This window comes from Panthera tigris, chromosome D2 (genome assembly GCF_018350195.1).
Source record: "Panthera tigris isolate Pti1 chromosome D2, P.tigris_Pti1_mat1.1, whole genome shotgun sequence".
NCBI classification, from domain to species: Eukaryota; Metazoa; Chordata; class Mammalia; order Carnivora; family Felidae; genus Panthera; species Panthera tigris.
This window is the reverse complement of record NC_056670.1, coordinates 59,166,868-59,185,207: the sequence shown is the minus strand read 5'-3', so window position 1 is coordinate 59,185,207 and position 18,340 is coordinate 59,166,868. Positions and strand designations below refer to the sequence as shown.

The following is an 18,340-nucleotide window of genomic DNA, read 5'->3' as shown; positions in this document are numbered from 1 at the left end:
CTGCACACGACAGATCTTGCAAGTAGAAAATGATTCAATAATGTATGCATTTATTTTTAAAATGAATCAGATTAGTCCCATGTGTGACCTGCTGGTCCATCTGTATGTGCTGGACTTAATAGGCACGATTCTCTCTCTTGCTTCAGTTTGAAGTATGAGAGAGATAAATTTAGTTTAATTTTCAACAGATCAGCCTATCCATTTTCCAAATGGACCATCTGGATCAGCCTATTAAAATTAATTTATAACTTTGCAGAGTGAAAATTCGTTTGTTAGCTTAAATAAAGTTGCCAAAACTTTTTGTCGTGTCATTGTTTTCTGACAGTTGTTTCTGTATAGTGGGCAGACCGCTTCCACCTCTAAATTTATCTTACTCAATACTGTTCTATTTATTTAGATTTAGAGATCAGGTGTTTGTCTCCAAATAGTTAAAGTTGTAACTGCACAATACCAATCACTGATCATTTGGGTTTTTTACAAAGCTTCCTGAATGGATTCAATTCTACTTACTAGACAGTAATTTTTACAAAAAACGAAAGTGCCCATCCCCAAATTTTTAACAGAAAGTAAATAAAAAATGGACATATCACAGTTTCAAGGACTTTCTCCCTAAATTAACACTGTATACAGGGGCACCTGCGTGGCTCAGTTGGTTAAGCATCTGACTTCGGCTCAGGTCACGATCTCAGAGTTTGTGGTCTTGAGCCCCGTGTCGGGCCCCGTGCTGACAGTTCAGAGTCTGGAACCTGCTTCAGATTCTGTGTCTCCCTTTCTCTCTGCCCCTCCCCTGCTCATGCTCGCTCGTGCTCTCTCACTCTCAAACCTAAAATAAACATTAACAAAACCCAAACACTACACAAACCGGAATAAGAAGGCAGAAGTAGAAACACTTGGGCAACATTGAGATCTCGCTTTTAACTCACTGACTGGCTAATAAGCAAGTCCTCTAGTCTCTCTAAGCCTCCATTTTCTTCATCTATAAATCGGAGACCCTATCTAGAAACTTTGCAGGGGGATTGTGAGGACGGAATGAAACAAGTAGCAGGGTTATGGTGGGCACTCAACAAATATTAGACCTCTTCTCCTTTTTCCTAGAATAATGCATAATGCAAGTAAATCAAAATTATTTTTACTACTGCTCGTTCTCATCTTACCCAACTATATATTAAAAGTTAATAGGTGGTATGCCTATTCTCTGGCAACACTGTAAGAACTTGTTTTTGTTGCTAGTGGGAGACAGAAGATGTTAGAGGTTGTTGCTACAGGCAGTGAGAAGAAGAAATTTTTTGGTGAAATGTTTTTGGACATTTTAATCCAAAAAAAAGTTTTTTTTTTAACGTGTATTTACTTTTGAGAGACAGAGACTGACAGAGTGCAAGCAGGGGAGGGGCAGAGAGAGAGAGAGAGGGAGACACAGAATCTGACGCAGACTCCAGGCTCTGAGGTGTCAGCACAGAGCCTGATGAGGGGCTCAAACTCACAAACTGTGAGATCGTGACCTGAGCTGAAGTTGGTCACCCAAGTGGCCCAGGACATTTTAATTTTAAAAAAGAGAGCACCAAGGAATTAACTTTCAAAGTAAAATGTGTTACCTTTGGGGATTGGGAACACAGTAAGCAGTAAGTTTTTTTAGGTTATCAATAACAGTCTTTACTTTTAGAAAAGGCAAATATCGCTCAGACTAAAAGGAGCTAACTTCTCTAGAGGCAGATCCCTTTTGATTGTTAATTTTTTTTAATGTATTAAGAATCTCAGTAGGAAAGTAAGATTTAAAGCCAACTATTCTACTATCTGCACTTAAGAAGCAATTCAAGTTATTTTTCCTGAATAAGAAAACTTTTATTTGATGTTGTTTTCACTACACGTAAGCAATCGATCTGTCCTGTACTTGTACACCTAGGATATTTTTAAATGATTGGGAAAACAATGTTACCTGATTGAAATTGATGGCTATAGCCAGACCAACTTCAAAGTACTCTTAATTTAAGCTCTAATGCTTAATGAATGGCAAATTGAGGGTTTCCTGTCTTTTGTTTTGTTCTTGGTAGCTTTTTACTTTAAGACAGACTGAATTTCATACCTGTCTAAGTGAATTCTTCTCTGGTATTATCTTCCTAGGGGGTTCGCCATTATTACAGTCTTCTCTCTCTGAGGAATTCTGTGAAAGAAAGTAAGCTTTAATTCAGTTCTCATTATCTTCAATCTTATTCTGTGGGGGTAACTGAATTACATTTCTAATTCTGTAAGCTAGAATACCATGTATATTTATGCATTTATTCATTTGAAGATTTATATACATATAGACATACACTTATGTAAAGGAAAACATATGCCCATGTATATAAATAAATGCAAGTAGGGACGTAGGTGGAAAGTATTTCATTTATATTTAAGCACTGCCCAGCAGATCACATTCATCAGATATCTAGTTTATTGCTCTTTGAAAATGCAGGTGGGCACTGGACATGAGAAAGTTCCAGTTTATGCTTAGCTGATAACAACTTAAAGCATGATTATTACCTTCTCTTTAAATAATTAGTTTTGAACTATAGTAAATGTTTGGTCACTACAAATTCTCAAAGTATGGATCCTAGAAAAAGAGTTCTTTCTCTTCTTCATCTCAGATTTGATTTTCTTTTATTAAAAATAACATAGTACTTAGCTCAAAACAACATCATTTCACCAATGCTTTAGGATTAGAGTCCATTCTTGCCACTATCATCTCAAATAGCAGCTAGGAGGCCATAAATGTCAATGGGATTTTTAAATACTTAAGAAGAGGAGGAAAAACAACAATCCAATTGAAAGCAAGTTCAGAATTCTAAATATCAACAGAATTATAAAGCAGCAACACACCGAATGGGAGAAAATATTTGCAAATCATGTATCTGATAAAGGATGAATATCTAGAATATGTAAAGAAGTGGTAAACTAACCAAACAAAAAACCCCAAACAACCCAACTCAAAAATGCACAAAGGACTTAGATAGACATTTCTCTAAAGAAGGTACAAACGGCCAATCAGCACATAAAAAGATGACCAACATCACTAATCATATTTCAGAATGTAAATCAAAAAGTGTAAGTAGATACCACATCACATTCATCAAGAAGGCGACTATAAAAAACAGACAAAAACCAAAATATATATTGGCAAGGTTGCTGAGAAATTGGAACTCTTATGCACTGTTAGTATGAATGTAGAAACAGCTGCTGTGGAAAACAGTATGGTGGTTCCTCAAAAATTAAAAATAGAATTATCATATGATCCAACAATTCCACTTCTAGTATATACTCAAAAGAGGAGAAAGCAGAGTCTCAAGGAGGTATGTGCACGTTCATGTTCATAGCAGCATTACCCACAATAGCTAAAAGGTGGAAGCAATCCAAGTGTCCACTGACTGATGGAAGGGACAAATAAAATGTGGTGTATACATCAAAGGAACAGGGTTCAGCCTCAAAAAGGAAGGAAAATGAAACAGGCTACCACATGGACAAACCTTGAGAACATTATGCTAAGTGACATAAGTCAGTCACAAAAAGATAAACCCTGTATGATTCCACATATATGAGATACTCAGAGTAGTCAAAATCATACAGAAAGCGGACGGTGATTGCCAGGGACTGGGAGAAGGGGGGAATGGGGAATTATTGTTTAATGGGTATAGAATTTCAGTTTTACAAGATGGAGAATTATGGAGACAGATGGGGGTGATGGTTGCAAAACATTATGAATGTATTTAACACCACTAAAAAATGGTTAAGATGATTAATTTTGTTATATATTTTTACCACAATACAAAATAATAGAAAAAAAAATCTGGTAATCAACACATGTAAGTCACTATCTGCAAGGCAAAATACAGAAACTCCGAATACATATTTTTGGGTACTATTTTCCACAACTACATTTATAGTGTTAATATTTTAATATTTGCAAGTTTAAAATACTCATTACATATATCCAACACAGTCTAACTGGGGAGCTACTTTATTTTTAGATCCAGGAATTGTTTCCAAACATGAGTTGATCTGAAAATTTTCATACAAGTATGAAGTTATTAGTAGAGTATAGGATCATAACTGTACTTTAAACTTAGGTGTACCTTTTTTGGTTTGTATCAAATATCGTATTTTAAAATATATTAAAGGACAAGCAGCATATATAGAGTGTCATTTTAGGGCCTTTGCACCTCTGTGGCTACAATCTGTGGGTGTACTGCATTACCTGTAGTTGGGTGACAGACTACTACTGTAAGGTGTTCCTTTTGGGCAGAAATCTCTTATGAGATTTAACTTGATATTTTATATTTGGATGACCACTTGAAGGTAATGGTCCCTAAAATTAAGACAAAAAAGAAAAAATATGCTTTGCTATAAGCAAGGGACAGAGAGACTCAATAACTTCAGAATTCTGTCTTTTCTCCGCATTTTGAAAAAAAAGTAATTTAGTCTACCTACAAAACGGAGAGATAAAGCTGAATTAATGACTATAAAGCATTCCAAACAAGGAAACTAGCAATATATGCCACTGTAAGATAAGCAAAGGAGGGGAAAGGCCAACATTAAACCCGTAAGATCAACTTGAGTATTGAACTTTTTTTAAAAAAAAGAAAGTATAGGGGCGCCTAGGTGGCTTAGTCAGTTAAGTGTCTGACTCTTGGTTTTGGATCAGGTCATGATTCATGGTTTGTGTGGTTGAGCCCTGTGTCGGGCTCTGTGCTGACAGTGCAGAGCCTGCTTGGGATAGTCTCTCATCCTCTCTGCCCCTCCCCAGCTCTTGTTCTCTCTCTCTCTTTCACAAAGTAAATAAATAAACAAAATAAAAAATAAAGTATAGATCAAAGTTTTAAATGCTAAAATTAAAAAATTAAATGTTTTACAGAATACAAACTTAAGGCAGTATTCAATTATAAACTTACAATTTGCAAGTAACTATTCCCCAGACCATGAAGTTCCACCCTCCCTTAAATGAAGTACCATTTATAATCAAAACTGGTTTAATTCAATGTAAATTCCCATATTTGAACGTTAATTATGTTTTATAAAAATGTCATCATAATAAACTGGAAGCCTAGTTATGTTTTGGTCAAAGTTTATTATAGTAAAGTCACCCTAAAGCACATTTTTACTGTATACGTACAGGAAGTGAAACAAAATTGATGGTAAACTCTCTATATACTAAATTACATTGTGAAAACAGTAACGTGAACCTAATGAGCGGCAACTATCTAGTCCATATCCACAATTTTCTTCCTCCTGACTCTCTTAATCTGATTTATTTATCTCTACCTCACAGTAGAGAGATCTGATAGACACTACCTTAACATTATGTGCCTCTTGATATGATGTACTGAGAAGAACACATTATTACTTCTGAGGTAACCTTGCCAAAAATATCTAAGCTCAATCTGATCACAGAAAATATCAGACTAACCCAAATTGAGGGATTGAGTAATTTTTTAAAATTACTAGTATTGTACTAACAAACAATGTCACAGTCATGAAATACAAAGAAAGACTAAGGATCTGTTTCAGGTGAAAGGAAACTAAAGAGACATGACAACTGAATGCAACTTGTGCTCTGAGATCACTGGGGTGGGGGTGGGGGAGTTAAAGCAAAATTGATGGTAAACTCCTCTGTACAGAATTATATAGTGACAACAGTGATCTGCATCTAAGAGAATGAGTAGTGCCTATCTAGACCACACCCACAATCTTCTTCCTCCTGACCCCTCTACTGCATTTGATTTTGATGGTTAAGTACTGAGTGAGTATTGTGACATAATGGTATAAAGAACATTATTGGAACAATTAGAAAAATTTGAATAAGGTCTACAGATGAGCTAATAACATTGTATTGGTGTTAATTTCCTGATTGTTTCCTCACTTTTAAAATTTACATACAGAAAAATTCACTTGTTTTGGTGTTTAGTTATACGAGTTTGACAAAAAACATACCGTTATGTAACTACCACCGCACTCAAGATGTATCATTTCCCAAATTCTCTTATACTGCCCTTATCCAGTGAGCCCCTTTCTCTAGTAATCACAGATTTTTTTTGTCTCAATAATTTTATCTTTTCCAAATATCACAAAATGGAATCATATGCTATGTAATTTTTTGAGCCTTTTCCCACTTGGCTTAATACATCCGAGATTCACTCTTGTTGAATAGACCAGTAGTCCTTTCCTTTTTACTGTCAAGTAGTATCACTGTATGGATGCTCCACAGTTTCTTTATACATTGTTTCCTGATTTTGATAATTTGTACTGTGATTATTTGAAAGAATATCCTTGTTTTTTGGAACATACAATGAAACACTTATGTTGGAAAAAGGACATTATATCTGTAACTAACTTTCAAAAGGTTCAGAAAAAATAATAAGTAAATGAATGTGAGCACATGTTTCCATATAAACAGAGATAAAGCAAATGTGGCAACATGTTAATATGTGGAGAATATGTGTGAAGAGTATAAGGGGATTCTTTTCACTATTCTTTCAACTGTTCTGGAATTCTGAAATCATATGAAAATAAAAAATAACAAGTAAAACTGATGAAACCTAGAGGAAAATATGTTTAAAAATGGAAAGATGGGGCTCAGCTGGTTAAGCGTCTGACTCTTGATTTCGGCTCAGGTCATGATCTCATGGTTCGTGAGTTTGAGCCCCACACTGGGCTCTGCGCTGACAGCACGGCACCTGCTTGGGATTCTCTCTCTCTCTCTACCCCTCCCAACTTGCTCTCTCTCTCTCTCAAAATAAATGAACTTAAAAAAAATGGAAAGGTAGAAGTCAGATAAGTGAAAAATAAATTTTGGGGGAAAAATTCCCTCAAATATAAATAAAAGTTACATTCTACCACTTAACCCTGAGCCAACTAGAAGAACTTGACTGCCTATTACGGCTCATTCACAATACTCAGATTAAACATTTCATTATAGTAAACACATTTGCAGAATGTATTTGTAGTCCTGGAGCACTAATATGGTATAAATAGTAGCAGTATATTAAAATATTTCTAAAATATTTCATTACCTTTCATAAATTTATTACCTTTAATTCAAATATTTCTCACTTAAGCCCAGGAGCCCCTGGGTGGCTCAGTAGGTTAAGCATCTGACTCTTGATTTCGGCTCAGGTCATGATCTCACGATTCCTGAGCTCAAGCCAAGCATCAGGCTCTGTGCTGACAGCATAGAGCCTGCTTTGGATTCTCTTTCTCCCGCTCTCTCTGCCCACCCCACCCTCATGCCTGCACCCCCTCTCTTAGTCCAGCACTTAATAGTTTAGAATTGTAACTTCAAACTGGAAGCATTTGGGTTGTAACACCTATACACATATTCACAGATGTTTGGGTAGGAAAAAGTCAATAAAGTGAAATAATGCTAAAGCTTGTGCATTAGATCTCAGGGATGTATTCTGGATAAAATGTTTCCAGGAGTAACCTCAAGGTGAATAAAAAAGAAAAACCATCTCAAAGAAAGTATTCAGGTGATAAATTTAAATAACCTGTCTCAAAATCAACATATCCAAATTCAAAGCACTCTTTTACCATTCTCACCCATCTTAGGCCACCTCTTTCTCTCCCAACTTTTCTTCTCACCTCAAACTTAAATCCTCAATTTTTACTCATCCCTCCCCCCAACTTTTTTTTTCTTTGAATGTATCTAACCAATTTCAGGTCTTCAATTTTTCCTTTGAATCATCTCTTTTAATAGATCTAACCCTTGGTTTGTATTTCCAGTCTCTACTCTAGGCCACCACCAATGCTATTACTATTGAGACAGCCTTCCGACACACTTACCGAAACCCTTGTCTAAACCATTCTACACACTACTGTCAAAACCATCGTTCTAAAAAGACTTACCTCATCTCACCCCACACCTTGCTCAAACACCTTTTATAGCTCTCTGTCACCTTCAGGATTAAGTCCAAACCTCTTAGTATAGCATCCACAATCTGGACAATTTACCTTTCCATCAGTCTCTGGAACCATTTACATGACATTATTTACCGTTCTCCAAAGTATGAAAAGCACTCTCTCATCCCTGTGCTTTTGCTAATTCTATTCCCTCAGTGTGTAATAGACTCCTTTCCTGATCTCTCCATCATCAAAATCCTGATTCAAGAATCAACTAAAACGATACTTTGTCAGGGAAGCCTACGCTTATGCCCTCCTCCACCTACACCACACTTACCCCAGATGGAACTGATTACTCTGAATTAGCACTTTATTTCTATTTTGGCACTTATACTTTATATCTCTCTATATTATATCTCTCTGTGAACAAGCTTCCCACCCCTACTCCCCACTGTAAGATTCCTTCTGAGCAGGGGCAGTTTCTTTTTCATCTGCATTTTCCAGTGGCTCAGCACAAAGTTTGAGAACATAATATGAGCTTTTAAGCATTTGCTGGATTGAATGCTATTGCCAGATTAATCTTTCTTAAACACCACTAATTTCATGGTGGTCTTTTTTCCTTAAAAACGTTCAGTAGCCAGCCCTTTGTATCTATGGAATCAAATATTAAGTTCTAGGCCTGATTTTCAAGATCTTCCAGAATTTTCTGCCATATTACACCAAGTTATTTCCCTCAACATACATTTTCTGCCCTAGTCAAGCAAGTCTCTTCACAGTCTTTTTTTTTTTTTAATTTTTTTTAACGTTTATTTATTTTTCAGACAGAGAGAGACACAGCATGAATGGGGGAGGGGCAGAGAGAGAGGGAAACACAGAATCTGAAGCAGGCTCCAGGCTCTGAGCCATCAGCCCAGAGCCCGACGCGGGGCTCGAACCCGCGGACCGCGAGATCGTGACCTGAGCCGAAGTCGGACACTTAACCGACTGAGCCACCCAGGCGCCCCTCTTCACAGTCTTATAAACAAGTGATATGACCTCAACATTTTCAGGCTGGAAGGATCCTTAACTTTAATGTCATTCATTCAACAATTATAAACACAAGAAAATTATTTAATCTATTCAAGTCCTACCCATTCTTGAAATGAGCTTCAACTGTCGAATTCTCTAAGAAACCATACAGCTATTCCATCTTTCCCTACTGGAAATTCCTTAACATTTCTATCTTGGTCCACACAGTTGAGCACTTAATTAGGTAAATGTTTGCATGTTACTCTCAGCTACCCAATAACATTGAAAGCTTACTGGGTAAAGTCTTTGTGGCTCCCTGTACTTCCCAACACATTACATAATATACAGATAAGTGCTTAATAAATAATCAAAGCCCTATACCCACATTGTCCAGCTAGCTTTAAAAAAGATTTTCAGGGGCGCCTAGGCGGCTCAGTCGGTTAAGCATCCAACTTCAGCTCTGGTCACGATCTCGCGGTTTGTGGGTTCGAGCCCTGAATCGGGCTCTGTGCTGACAGCTCGAAGCCTGGAGCCTGCTTTGGATTCTGTGTCTCCTTCTCTCTGCCCCTCCCCCACTTGTGCTCTGTCTCTGTCTTTCAAAAATAAAAAAATGTAAAAAAAAATTTTAGTAAAAAAAAAATTTTTTTTTAAAAAGAAAAAAAAGATTTTCAAAGCAGAAAACCTTCAAAGTGATAGCCCAACTACAGTCCTACTAGCCCATCACTAAGGATGTCAGCATGACAATTTAAAGCAGGAGCTAGCAAGTTCCTGCTCTAAATAAAGTTTTTGCAAATAATGTTTTTCTGGAACTTAGCCAACTCCACTCATTCACCTTTTATCTATGGCAACTTGCATACATAAATGGCAAAGGTGAATAATCACAATAGAGATCCTATGGCCCAGAAAGCCTCAAATATTTATTGTCTGGTCCTTTGCAGTTAAAGTTTGCCAAGCCTTGATTAAGAAGGAAAAGTTCTTCTGTGGATAAGCAAAGCACTCCTGATTCTTCAGAACTGGATTTTATTTGTTTCTCCCGGTGTCCAAAACAAGTAGATGGATTTTGATGATAGCACACAGCAGGTTTACGGCTAGGGCAATATTCTCCACGACCTAGTAAGTGGCTTATTTACTGTTTTCAGTTATCTATTCAAACACACAACTCCTGATGACATGGATAATCAAGAGTTGATTATATAATCAAATGAAAAACTAAACTAATTTACACAGTGATGAAAAGTCAAGCCACTTGTAATGACTTATCATAATCTTTGAATAAGCATCTTGCTCAAGGTTGGATGGTGCAACAGAGCCTGAGTCTGTCTAAATAGACATCTGCTATAAATAAAATAATCACTGCCAACACTAGAAGTAACATTCCCCACCTATGCCACATTTCTTATTGAGAAAATTCAAAGGATTCTGTAACCAGGAAAGTTGTATCATTTTAGCGAAATGGGTAAATTGTGGTGATTTTGACTCTGATTTTGAACACATTTAAAAAATGGAGTCATTTGAGCATCATTACATAGAATGACAACCACATGAAAGATGAAATCTTGAGACCAATTTCTAATAGCTAGTTGCAAACATCATACAGTGGGCTTGATTGGTAAATTAGTAATTGAAGTAATATTTTTCCCATTAACTTAATATATCATTTGGAACTAAGAACAGCCTCCAAATATATATGATTTGCAATTCTCAAAAACAGAAACAATTCTACAAGGTTAAAGGTAATTTAACTACATGGATAAGAACCACTCAAACCCTTTAGTGAAAGGTGACAACTAAAATGTGTGTGTGTGTGTATCTAAACAAATTTTAATTAATCCTTCTAGGATACATTGGGGAAAACATAGGTCATTTAAGTTCAGAAGCTGACTGAAGAATCCTATTCAAGGACCAGTTCTAGGGAGGACCTGAAGTGTCCTCATAAGATAATATTCTCTGGCATGTTTTCATGCACACTGCTTCTCCGGCACGTTTATCATTTGACATACTCGATTAAACCACAACCACATCAAAGCCTCCCCATCCTGCTAAACTTCAACAAGATCTTCCAGTTAAAGCTTTCAAGAAGTGGTATTTTCTAGTAATATACCAATCCAAGCACAGTGCTAGGAACCAGATATAATGGAAAGCACTATCAGACAACCAAACACACAGGATTTCCATTAGTACTGTCTTACTTCCTATGAGAAGTAAAAAAAACTACCAACTAGGTTTTTTCCCCTGCGACACTGTCCGACACTAATTATAAAACACTACAGATGCAGCCTTTCTAAAAATGCAAAGGGATTGTGTATATTTGCAAAGAACAACTATTTTTTATGCTTCCAAATTCTTAATCCTGTTTGGAGCTGTCAGTGGGGGTTAATGGAAGCCTTGGATAGGAGAATTCCAATCTGGTTGGCAGATGGATAGGTTGGTTATAGCTGCATAACTATGTCTTGCCTGCAGGCACAATTCAGAACACTGTTAAAGCAATATAAAGTCTCTGTCAAGCTGAACCATTTGGATCAGTAGCAAGGAGAAATAATAATAAAAAAGAAGTTCATTTCTGGGCCTTGTGCATTTATGCTAGTATGCAGAAACTGATTAATTGTCATAGTGTGCTGGTCTTCTATACTTCAGATTTCTACTTCTGGAGTAGATTTTGCATGCTAATATAATCATTCTCCCTCTTGAGACATTAGCAAATAATCAAATGAAAAACAGGATCATAATTTACTGAGATTCGAGCAATTCTCTATGCAAATTTGACTTGTTATTGCTGCTGCCTCGTTAATCTGAATGCCTTTGACAAACTCCTTTGATTTATGAACTCGTGACAACTCCAATGTGTATATATTTTGCTAGATTGACATTATCATTAAGAGTGGGTGGACTGAGCTCACATGAATGGCTGATTTTATTCGCTGGTGTCTGCTGCTCAACAGCTGAGCATCTCCTCCTCACAAAGCCCCTGAGCGTCAGGCTCTTCCCATCTTCCCATCCATTCATCATCTCGATGTTAATTGGCCCAGGCTTTAAGCAAATTTTCAACACGATTTAAAGGCACGATGACACTGATTACTGACCCTCTGCCATACGGTGCCTATTGATTAACCTGACAGAGATGATGAGCTTGAGGGAAACTAGGTGTGTGGGGACCTCAGGGGGAAAAATATATTGTCTATGCAGGCAAACACTTGTCATTACCTCACAAGCTTGAATTTGCACTGCACACATTCTTAAAACACACTACTGCATTAACACCTACAGCTAACAGAGAAAGTGCTTTCTGTATTCAGAGATATTACAGATATGTCCTGTCAAAGCACATGACACATTCAGTATTTAGAAGAACTCCCAGATAGATGGCTGCCTTTCAACCAATTATACTTGTGCTAGCTGATATATGTATTTTAGGTTAAGTTCAAAGAAAGTGTTGGGTGGCTTGGTAGTTCTGTAGGAGACCAGAAAATAATTAGAAGAGGAAAACGTGCTAGGTTTTTAATAAATACAGAAAGAAAGAAAAGGAGTAAGATTGCTATCATTCCACCAATACTATAATCTGCCGTTCTACCACTATTAAAATAAGAGGTACTCCAAAAAAGGAAGAAAACAACAAACTGAATTTACAAATTTGATTTTCTATTCTTTAAATACTGCTACTTTAATTCCAACTGTCAAGAGTATTCCTGGCACAGAAATTACCAATAACTGAATATTTTAAAACAAAGCTAAGCATATTTAAGCCTAACAAACATACCCCTTAAATTCTTGCTTACCCACTTTCAACTACTGCTATACTTAGGGAAATTGTGCAGCATATTTGAAGTTAAGCTTCATGAGAAAACTAAATGCTTCATTAATTCGAGGGAAAAAAGTTCCTAATTAATAGTTACTGATCAGGCTCATGCATTAGTAACAAACAAAAGTCTGCTTTACAATACTGCTAGATCTACAAATTTACAAAAGCATGCACACTATCAGGGATCAGACAAACACCATATTTAGATAGGGAAGATTCTTATTTAAAACAAAGCTAACAAAATATGCTCCTGGCCACACATATCACCTTGTTTACTTACGAGTCCTGGGGGGACAGCCAATATACAATTTTAAACACGGAGATTTTGGAGCAGCACTAACAGTTATTTCAAAGCTAAAATAATAGAAAACTGAGCAGCAGCCCAGCTGTAGTCTCTATTACAGTGACACGGGCTGTTAATGTAAGAGATCAAATGTTTTTCAAGTCAAACAGCATTGGTGCCTGTTATACTGGAACATGTAGCTTACTCCCTAAAAGCCTGCCTCCTGCTCTTTTCAGATAAACAAGCTCAACTAAACACTGAGATACTCCGATAAGAAGGATGGAAGCGAGGAGCTGCACCAGGGAGTGACAAGGCAAGGGCAGGAAGGAACAAGCATGCTTTTGTTAACTTTCAAGTTACAGAATACACTGTAATATGGCATTTTAATACTTCACCATTAAATGTACAGCTATAGGAAAAGGATGAATTTCTGCCAATACACATGGGAATTAAAAAAAAAAAAAAAGCTGAAACAGTTACTTGTTTTACACGTTTTGTGAATAGAAGAGCTACCACACAGCAGTCTCAACACAGTCAGCTGTGTGACTTAAAGGCTGAACCTCAACTTAAGAATGACTAGGAATATATAAAAGAGTTTGTAATTATGTTAATATGCTCCACATCAGAAATAATAGTCTATTTAAACTCTAAAGTTTTTTGATTCTAAAGGCTTGATTTAACAACAAACCAAAAACTTGACACCTTGACCTTTCCAGCACATATTTTTTCATTTTATTCTGCTTAACATCCCAATTAGGTCACAAAACTGCATTTACTTGTAACAATGTGGCTTAATATTTTTAAAAATCCCAATAGGCTTACAAGGGGGCATTTATATACTACTGTAGATTGTTTTTCTTGACAGAACTAAGACAACTATCACTCTCATTCAGGAAAAAAAGGAGTTTCAGGCATATGCTTTCACTGTTTAAAATACAATTGACACAACACGAAGTAGCTAAACAAGCATGGTAAGGTGAACAAAAATTCACCAAAGATTTGGGGTAAAAAGACACATGTAATATAAAACCAAACTCACCTACCATGTGAAACAAAAGTGTTTCTAGCTTAATTTACCTCTTTTACCTTTAAATCTACATGGATCTTAAAGAATGGGTGTGTTTTTTTTTTTTCCTTTTCAAGATACTACCTTTTTGATTATGTGTTTAGGGCAGAGCCTTTCATGCCACAATTTTCTTTTCTGCCATATTTACACAATATTTCATCCAGAGATCCTCTGCATATAGTTTTAGGTGAATTAAGAGGCAAACATTTGCTTCTACTAATAAGCACATCTGGTTATTTTTGTAACTCAAAGACATCTGCATTCTGTAGATCTTTTTGATTTCTCAAAATGGGGTTGAGAACTATAGAACCCTTAGGATGTATGCCAAAATCCTTTCTGTCCGCAGATTAGTTATTTCTCTCATCCCTATTCCTGATTTTTTTCTGCTAAATGATTTTCGTCACCTTGGATGTCTTCCCTGTTTTGGTGTTCCCATTTGATTACAATTCAACAATATCATGAAAAAAAATTAAAGGCTTCTTTAAAGTTGATAAACTGTAATATCCCCAATGTCTACGTATTGTGGGGTAAAAATGAAATCCTTCCACGTAAGTAAGTAAATTTCTAAAAACCAGATTGGACTAGGTTAAGATTTGTGTCAGGTATGTATTTCAGTTGTGAACTGTCCCTTATTTAATTACTTTTTTTCTTATTATTATTAAAAAATTACTATTTTGTGGGCTTATTATCCTCTGGACTTTTCCACTAATTATACAAAGTCTTAATGAATTTTCAGGTCTTTAAAATTACAAATACCATCTCCTCTTACATAGACTTATATAGATTTTTGGTTCCCAAGGGTAGAAAAACATGGTCCAACATAGGCCAACATATACTTGAAGGATATGCCTTAAAGAACTGCAATATATCAATAAGAAATAAAAAATCACACTTTGTTTTATATCTCTTGCTTTCTTCTTAAAATGCCAAACAGACTAACTACACTCCTTATCCAGGATACTCGGCTTTAAGCTGTAACTTTTGCTTTTACTATAAATTCTGCTTTCTCATTTTCTGCTCATCTCCACCACAGAATTTTTTAAAAAACTACAATAAGGGAAAATATGTTTTTAAACAGAAAACAGCTAATATAATTTATAATGACTATATTCTCATAGGCCTCTAAATAGCCAGATACCAAGGTAGTATTGGCCTAAAGGATTTAAAATTTAAGTGAGAAGTCTTCTATTTCTGAAGGGTCAAAGGTTATAAATAACAATTCATGGCTTCAATTTTTCATTTGTCAATATTACCAAACAACAAAATGAAAATAAAACCAAAACAGATTAACGTCAGAGTTCTACCAGGAGTACTTTAACAAATTTATTTGGAAAGATGGCTAATTTTACCGCCCCAGGAATAAACAACCTTTGTAGGTTGGCTGCTGTTGTTTTAACAATGCTCTTTAAGTATAACAAATTTAAAAACAGTTTTCTTTTTCTCCAGATTTTTTTTTTATATAACAATGCAAATGGTTTCTACTTAAAGGGTATGTTTGTGTGTTTCTCTAACAAAACTATTTCTCTTAAGCCTATGGTCTTAAATTATTGGACTACTAGAGAATGATTAAATACCTTAAATCTTCCATTTAGTTAAGTATACAGAATTTTGTTTATGCATTCCTGACAAATCCTACAAACAGTTTATGTGTCATTACTTTCTATACCAAAATTGTTCTTAAAGAGTCACAACAAATCTACATTATCTTCTTCTCTCAGAATTACATGAAAAGTCACTACAAATCGAAAAAGTAAGTTTTACTATCATTTGGCAGAAGTAAAGAGCTTTCTTTGCAAATATTAATGATCCTTTGTTGATTAAAGAAAAAACACATGAGAAATATTAATCCAAATGTTCCAAAATTATTCGACCTTGGATCAGCAGCTCATTTTAAAACGGCCTTTTTATTTAATTAAATAATCATGCTAAAATGATAAAAATTATAATGATTAGCCAATTTAAATGGGACTAGTTTTAATCAATGATTTTTAAAAATCTGTTATTATTATCATCAATAGTATTTTGTTGTGTTATGAAAAAAAATCGCTTTACTAACTTTAGACCTCCATATTGGATAACTGGTTTGACAGATATCAAACATTAGTTTTAACACGTTAGTACTTGTTCTCACAGCCCAGAACCTGTGAATAGCCTAAGAACCAACTTGGTATTTAGTTTGTTTTGCCACAATTCCCTCTTGTGGAAACCAATGGATCTCTTGCTCCTGCAATGAAGGCAATGAAGGAATAGTTGACTTCAAAACCAGTTGCCTATCACTGACTGCTGTACAAAGACATTCTGGGTAGTGGTTGGTAAAGAAAGCATAGCCATTTCTAAATGCCAGTAGTTCCCAGCATCTCTTTTCCTTCTGAGTGGAATGAAGTCTGCAAGCACTGACTGGTGGGTCATTCGACCCACGAGGGCCTGGAAAGGTTTCAAGAATAACAGAGGTCATGTAATTGCCAAAAGAGCATTAGCCACTCAATCATAATGGATAATTAAATGACCTACATGATTCCTGAAATAGCTGCTCTATATTTGGTCTATTACTTGCGTCCCTCAAGATAAGCTACTCGTCTGGTCTGCCTTGACCCGCAAAAGTCCAACCTGCGCCTGAAAACTAGCTGCATGCTTCTATTGCTTTGTAAATCCGCTCCCCCCGCCCCGCTCTCCCCCCCCCCCACCCCGTGCCTCCAAGTAGTCATGCCCCACACTATGCTTTCAAGAGGACACACATAAAAAAAATCAATCTTGTATCCTTCTCCCTATTGTGCTCTGTGGAATACAAATGACTAAAGCAAAGAAAAAAAATTAGTAAATTCCTGGTTTAGATCTTTAGGGGATAGAAGGAAGAAACATAAGAACCACAAAGAAGGAAAGTCATGATAAAATTTTTTTAAAGTTTTGCTCAGTACGCCTCCAAAGAATTTCACATTTGATTATAAAGCTAGTCAGGGTAGCAAGTCATTAAAACTCCAATTGCCTGGACTGCATTTTTGATGGTGTGTGGCTATTAGAATCTTTCCTGGCCTAGTTTTTTAGTCCATACAGAAAGCAAACTGCCTCTCAACAAAATGAAATATACCGGGAACCAACTGTTTATATAATAGAAGTAACAAAAGGAACAAGAATCTCTATGCCTCACATTTTCATCTTTCTAAATAGTTCAACAATCTTACTACAATATTTGATCAGAAATATAACTGAATAGAAGCCAGCAGCATGAAATGGCAAAAATGTACAGAAGAATATGCTTCTTTAGGAGAAAAGGATCTGTCCATGGCCTTAGAGTAGCTGCATATCAAGCAAACACAACAGAAAAAGGCAAGAGACAAGAAACCAAAGACAACTACACAATAATGGCAAGGAACAAGGCATGTGAGGGACAAAAGAGCTCACATTTAGAATACCTTGGAGGCTAGTAGAATTTTTCCGTTTCCACAGGAAATTATGTAGCTTGAGGCTACTGACTACCCTGATCTCTTACTAGTACATGAATGGCTTATTAAACCTAGAACATATCTGTTTTAGTTAACTTCTGGGCAGGGAGGGGGTTGGGGGGGAAAGAGAACAAAATGTACTTAAATGCTGAATTTTTTCTCCAGGCTGAATGCCTTTCATCCAATAAGACATTCAAAGCAGTGACCCAGCAAATGGATTGAAAAAGCAATCTTCCGTCCCAGTGCCACATTATCATTCCTATTCAGTATTCTCCATGAGATATCTCAATCAGCTGTGTGTAAGTGACAACGCAGCCCATTGCTGGGTTAATTAAACATTTGACTTTAACACCCTCCCCGTCATTAAGCAAATAAAAACAGATAATTCAAACTGCACTTCATCCTCAGGGTACACAACACACATGTCAAAATTAAGAGAGTCCAAGGCCTCTGGGGAATTCTGTTGGGGGCTATAATCAGTTTAAATCTTATCTGGTTTATCAATTATTCTATTGATTAAACCAAACCGGTTATATACAACTCCTCTGCCACATGGGATTGATGTCAGCAGAGCAAGAAAATAACTCCAGGAGGTTCCACACTGATTTAAAAAGAGACCAACAGACAGACCAATAATAGTCGATTATTACATACCAGTGATCCATATACTGAAAAGTTGATTCTTAGTTTCAGGCGGGTGAAGTGAACTGTTTCCAATCACTATGTCCCCCTACCTTAGAGTTGGCTTGAGTAAATTTATGTCTTGGAAGATCAACATATTTTCTACTGATTTAAACAGAAGCTACCATGCCCAGCAGCTAAAATATTTTATAGATACTAACCCTAAACTGTAACAGAATCTCAAACAAGGAAAACTATTT

At 36.2% G+C, this 18,340-nt stretch overlaps 1 protein-coding gene across 10 annotated transcripts in view; it reads right to left on the bottom strand.

Annotated features, from left to right (window-relative positions):
* Window positions 1–18,340, bottom strand: part of BTRC (beta-transducin repeat containing E3 ubiquitin protein ligase) — a 181,750-nt gene that overhangs the window by 81,090 nt on the left and 82,320 nt on the right. For 5 of the 10 annotated variants that reach the window (XM_007080180.3, XM_007080182.3, XM_042959916.1 and 2 more), the window contains one exon: window positions 2,081–2,158. The exons of 2 other annotated variants lie outside the window; for them this stretch is intronic. In XM_007080180.3, coding sequence (XP_007080242.1) covers window positions 2,081–2,158 — 78 coding nt within the window. Of the gene's footprint in view, window positions 1–2,080; window positions 2,159–4,228; window positions 4,319–12,950; window positions 13,038–18,340 lie in introns of those variants that run through there. 3 more of the 10 variants (XM_042959919.1, XM_042959921.1, XM_042959922.1) reach the window with 3 other exon arrangements.